The sequence below is a fragment of the Batrachochytrium dendrobatidis genome (assembly GCF_000203795.2).
Source record: "Batrachochytrium dendrobatidis JAM81 unplaced genomic scaffold BATDEscaffold_8, whole genome shotgun sequence".
Classification (NCBI taxonomy): domain Eukaryota; kingdom Fungi; phylum Chytridiomycota; class Chytridiomycetes; order Rhizophydiales; genus Batrachochytrium; species Batrachochytrium dendrobatidis.
The window spans coordinates 33,900-35,974 of NW_006281106.1; the positions used below are offsets into that span (position 1 = coordinate 33,900).

The following is a 2,075-nucleotide window of genomic DNA, read 5'->3' on the forward strand; positions in this document are numbered from 1 at the left end:
GTCAAGACTCGATTTGCACCATTGTGGTTGTTGTGGAGCCACATGTGCAGTCGAAACAATCCGACAGGCTGGATTCACTACAAAAAATGTCAGAATCTTGCAATGTCCTGGTTGGGTTGGATCTGCAAGTTCAAATGATTGCTCTTTGTGTTGGTATCGATTGGGATAAACTACACACCGACCATTTGGTAATTCAAGCGATCCTATATACTGATTCCGTGGTGATTCTTGATTAATGTCGTACACATCTTTCAAATACATATCAGATGCTACTTGATATTCAAACCGATCAACAGCCTCGCGGTAATCGAGTTTGGGTGTGGTGATATTTTCCACGTCGTAGTAATACAGTCCAACTGCAACAATCGATTCGTTAATTGAACCTTCATTGTGCCAGTTTCCCTTGTCGTATTTAGGTTTGGATGGTGTCAGTTGAATGTTGGTGAGTTTGACAATGACTTGTAGACTACAACCACGCAGTGACACTGGTTTTGCTGATTCATATTTGGATTCAAAATGTTCCGGAAGTGTTGGTACATACACGGGACGAATGGCTTGAGTGTCTGATTCCATACCACCACGATATGACTGACTTGACGGTTCATATCCATTTGTGCCATTGCAAATATCAATATACTTGAACATTGGATCCATCGTTCTGAACAGACTTTCAAACATTGGGACAAAACATTTGAATATTTTGGCAATGCATTTGTACATGTCTCGATGCCATATCGGATTCAGATTGTTGATGTATGAGTTGATGGTCACACTGCCATCCTGTTCGACACGGAATTCACTCGGAAGCCATTGGAACTTGCATGATATAAACTCGGGATTGCCTTTAATGATAGGCGTATCTGAAACAAGCCGAGTCGATAACAATATATCGCATGGTACCATTGTGGTGTATTTGAGTCGTATACTCAGTGGTGCAAGCATCGTTTGTCCATATACAACACTGTACATTGATGCATCAATCAGATTGTGCACCATTTGACCAGTGTTGTGATTTGATCCATGTTCAATATCCGATACATTTGTCATCAATCGCGTGTATACATTGTCAGGTATGCCATTGTCCAGTATATACGTCAGTTCAACAGGTCCTGGTACAATTGTGCCAAATCCATCACTGCCATTACAAACAAGCTGTTTGACAAAAACCCCGAGTTGTTCCAACGCAAGATCAAATGTTGATGGTGATATATTCCGATCGAGTGAGTCAGCCTTCCATTGCTCCACAATATGCTGGTTTGTGATATCGATCCACCACATGGGTTTGCAAAGTATACATTGCAGATACTGGATATACCGCATTTCTACAAGTGTGCGTGCCTGTCCATGTGTATATCCGGCCATTTCAGATTTCATATCAATTTCGGCATTGTCCTTGTATGGCCGAATGTTCGAATTAGCAACATTAACCCGATGCTGGAAACACGTTCCAATGATCTGTTCAGCAAGCCTTTTGTTCATGTATTCAGCAGTATCCGATTGTACAATAGCCGTTAGATTTTCAAGTATCCCGCCTTGCTCAAGCTCGGTACGTATTGAACTGTCGGGATGATTGTCGGCAAAATCAGCAAGTGTTTCGAGTAGGTTTACAATACTAGTGTTACTACCACTATAACCATACAAGCGTATATTTCTACGTGAAAGAATAGTGTTGAGTTGCTTTACAATTCCATATTCTTGAAACACCTTGATCATCTCGGCCTTGTTTGTAGATTTCTCAATCATGTCGTTGACATGATCAAACCGGCGCAAACAGTCATACATATCGACATCAAGTATCGATATCGTCAATTGCTCAAAAACCAACGATCGTACAAGCGATACAGGAAAGTCACGCATATCGGATGCAGCAGTTCCAGCTACCTTGATTATGCGTGCTCTTAGTTCAGGGTTGTCGCTGTATCTGATATACAAGTCGCTAAGCGTTTGAATCAAACCCGATCTTATCAACTCGGCTGAAGTCACTTCACAATCTTCATAGCTGGAAAAATTCTCGATAGTATCAATACTTTGATCAATCACTGCTTGATCGACACTCCTGTATTCATGTCATGTCA

At 41.3% G+C, this 2,075-nt stretch overlaps 1 protein-coding gene across 1 annotated transcript; it reads right to left on the reverse strand.

Annotated features, from left to right (window-relative positions):
* On the reverse strand, positions 1-816 carry BATDEDRAFT_3903 (uncharacterized protein; the record flags this gene model as incomplete). The annotated part of the gene is made up of 1 exon (XM_006679706.1): positions 1-816. A coding segment is annotated over one exon (816 nt), but the record flags the coding sequence as incomplete, so codon positions are not given.
* Positions 817-2,075: the final 1,259 nt, after the last annotated feature.